This window comes from Echinops telfairi, unplaced genomic scaffold (genome assembly GCF_000313985.2).
Source record: "Echinops telfairi isolate 266 unplaced genomic scaffold, ASM31398v2 ScPeMD7_443;HRSCAF=831, whole genome shotgun sequence".
Classification (NCBI taxonomy): domain Eukaryota; kingdom Metazoa; phylum Chordata; class Mammalia; order Afrosoricida; family Tenrecidae; genus Echinops; species Echinops telfairi.
Genome location: NW_022104341.1, coordinates 34,411,430 through 34,413,923, shown reverse-complemented (window position 1 = coordinate 34,413,923; position 2,494 = coordinate 34,411,430). Strand labels below are relative to the sequence as shown.

Here is a 2,494-nt window from a genome sequence, read left to right as displayed (position 1 = left end):
TGCTGCACATCATTGTCATAATAGGTCACCTTAGAAAATAGTATCTGAAGAAATGGACTCACTCGCTCTCCTTCAGGTCCCAGTTGCCCTACTTCTCCAGGAAAGCCAATGAAACCCTTCAAATAAGCAAACAACCTTTATATTATTTCATTAGAATGTCTACTTTACAAGTAATTCTAAGTAGAAATATTTAAACTAGTCTTCATAGAAGTACAAACATGTAAGTTTAAAAGTATAAATGGGAAAACCTTGCCCTGGTGTTATTGCTCTCCTTCCAGAAGTTATAGATTAATATTTTCATTTTAAAACAGGGGAATGTGGCTAATAAAATCAACAAGATGAAATCCTTTCATTAGCAGAACTTTATAGTGGACAGAAAAATATATATGTAATGAATTAAAATGTAAGTCAGAAATGGATATAGCAAAAGAATGCAAGTACAGAGAAAGAGGAGATTCATTCAAATGTGGTAGATATACAAATTTTAAAGGTTTCAAAGGAGTTTAGCAATTGAGTTTTGCCTTAGCATACAGGTAAAATATTGATAAGCAGGATAGAAAAGTAACAGAGGCAAAGTATTAGAATAAGCATAGCCATAACAGAGTTTCAAGAAATGTTTGTAAATGATAACTGACCACATTTTATGTCTAAGGTGCTTTTATGGAAAATCAAAAGCCCATTCTGCTCCCAAGAAGAGTTCCTATCTGAGAAACCATGCAAGATTCTCCATCCTAAAGTACTTAAAGTAATTTAAATATATAAAGTACTTGAATATATTTCACCTGTTGCAAAGAATAACCTTTTCATATTCAGGAACACCAAGGATTGCCTATACTAGATAAAGAAGGGCCTTCCCCTAAAGTTAGAGCCTGTATTGAGTCTCCTACACTACAAGAAAATTAATTTGTCCTTTAAAGTCAGTCAATTGTAATGTTTCTGTTAAAGCAATACTAGATCAGGAAGATTATGGGTGATAAAGTTGAATATGAAAATGAGATCCCTCAAGAAGGCATCATTTATTCGGAGAGAGGCACTGAAGAGTAAATAACTGTTGTGGTGTATGATGATGATCGCAGTAGGAATACAAGATGCAAATGAAGCGTAGGCCAACCAACCACCCAGAGAGCAGATTTCGAGAAGCTCCATAGAGGAGACGACTTTGAGCTGAGTCTTGAAGGAGAGAAAAAAGCGTGACAACACTGCCAATCAATCATTCAAAAGGGACAAAAGAACATTTTCACAATTTGAAAAGATATCTATTGTTGGTAAGTCAAAAAATGAGTTTGAAAGGGTAGGAGGCGACTAAAAGCGAAATCTTTTTTGACACAACACAAAGTTTGGACTTTAAATATTAAATCATGTACAAATCATATAAAATCACAAAATTTAAAATTTAAATCATTAAAATTACTTATATATTTCAAAAATGTTTAATCATTTTATTGGGAGTCTTACAGATACCATAACATTCCATAGTTCAATCACATCAAGCAGTATTGTACAATTGCTATCACTGTCAGTTTCAAAACATTTCCTTTCTTCTTCAACTCCTTTATATTAGCTCCCCTTTATACCTACTCCCCCCAACCCACCTCTCCAGCAACCCCCTTTTTTCCTCCAAAATACAGTAGTTTGTTTTGCCAGATCACCATATTTTCCATTTATAAAATTCACTGTGATTGTTTGGATCAATATGTCTGGGAACCTGTCTCAAAGGATAAAGCAAAGCTGATTCTAAGGCTTATGGAAAGCTTGGTAGGTACATGATAACCAGTGACAGAAATATGAAAATCCAACAAGGAACTTGAGTGTGGAGGACAGAGGAGGAGTGTGTCACTCAATTTGAGCATGTGGTGATGAGGAGGCATTCAAGTGCATTTCTCTTGGCAAAGAGTTAGGAGAGAGGGCTCATAGAGCAAAGTAAGATTTGAAGGTGAGATTAGTGGCACGCTTTTTTCTCTCCTTCAAGACTCAGCTCAAAGTCATCTCCTCTATGAAGCTTCTCGAAATCTGGGTAACAGGAAAAAAGAGTCATAGGTCCAGAGAAAAGCTAAGGTATGAAAGAATTTGAAGGAGAGATGTAGAGAGGACATTTTTATTAATTTCTGAATAAAGACTGCTTGTTTTGTATCAGAAAATGGGTATATTTCAGAGTTAATGCTTCTATAATAATAAAGATTAAGAGGTAATTCAGGTGATAAAATGTAAATGTCTCAGGAATCATTTCTAGATTGTCTAGAATGAGAACCTGGGAAGGAATTTATTTCCTGAAAACAAAGCTAATTCATTTTTGCCACAACATAAAAAAAATCACACTTTTTAGCAAGGAAAGACATCTTTTAAGTTCCCTTAAATTCTATAGATGGTATGAATAAACAAACAAACAAAACCTCATTTCCTTCTACTCAACTTTAAGAAATTACCCCTGTAGGTTTCTGAGACTGTAAATCTTTGTGGGAGCTGAAAGTCTCATCTTTCTCTCACTAAGTGAATG

General features: G+C 34.6%; 1 protein-coding gene across 1 annotated transcript in view; it reads right to left on the bottom strand.

Annotated features, from left to right (window-relative positions):
- Positions 1-2,494, bottom strand: part of COL24A1 (collagen type XXIV alpha 1 chain) — a 411,206-nt gene that overhangs the window by 297,110 nt on the left and 111,602 nt on the right. The window contains exon 9 of the mRNA XM_045292047.1: positions 63-116. Within this exon, the coding sequence (XP_045147982.1) occupies positions 63-116 (54 nt within the window). The remainder of the gene's footprint in view (positions 1-62; positions 117-2,494) is intronic.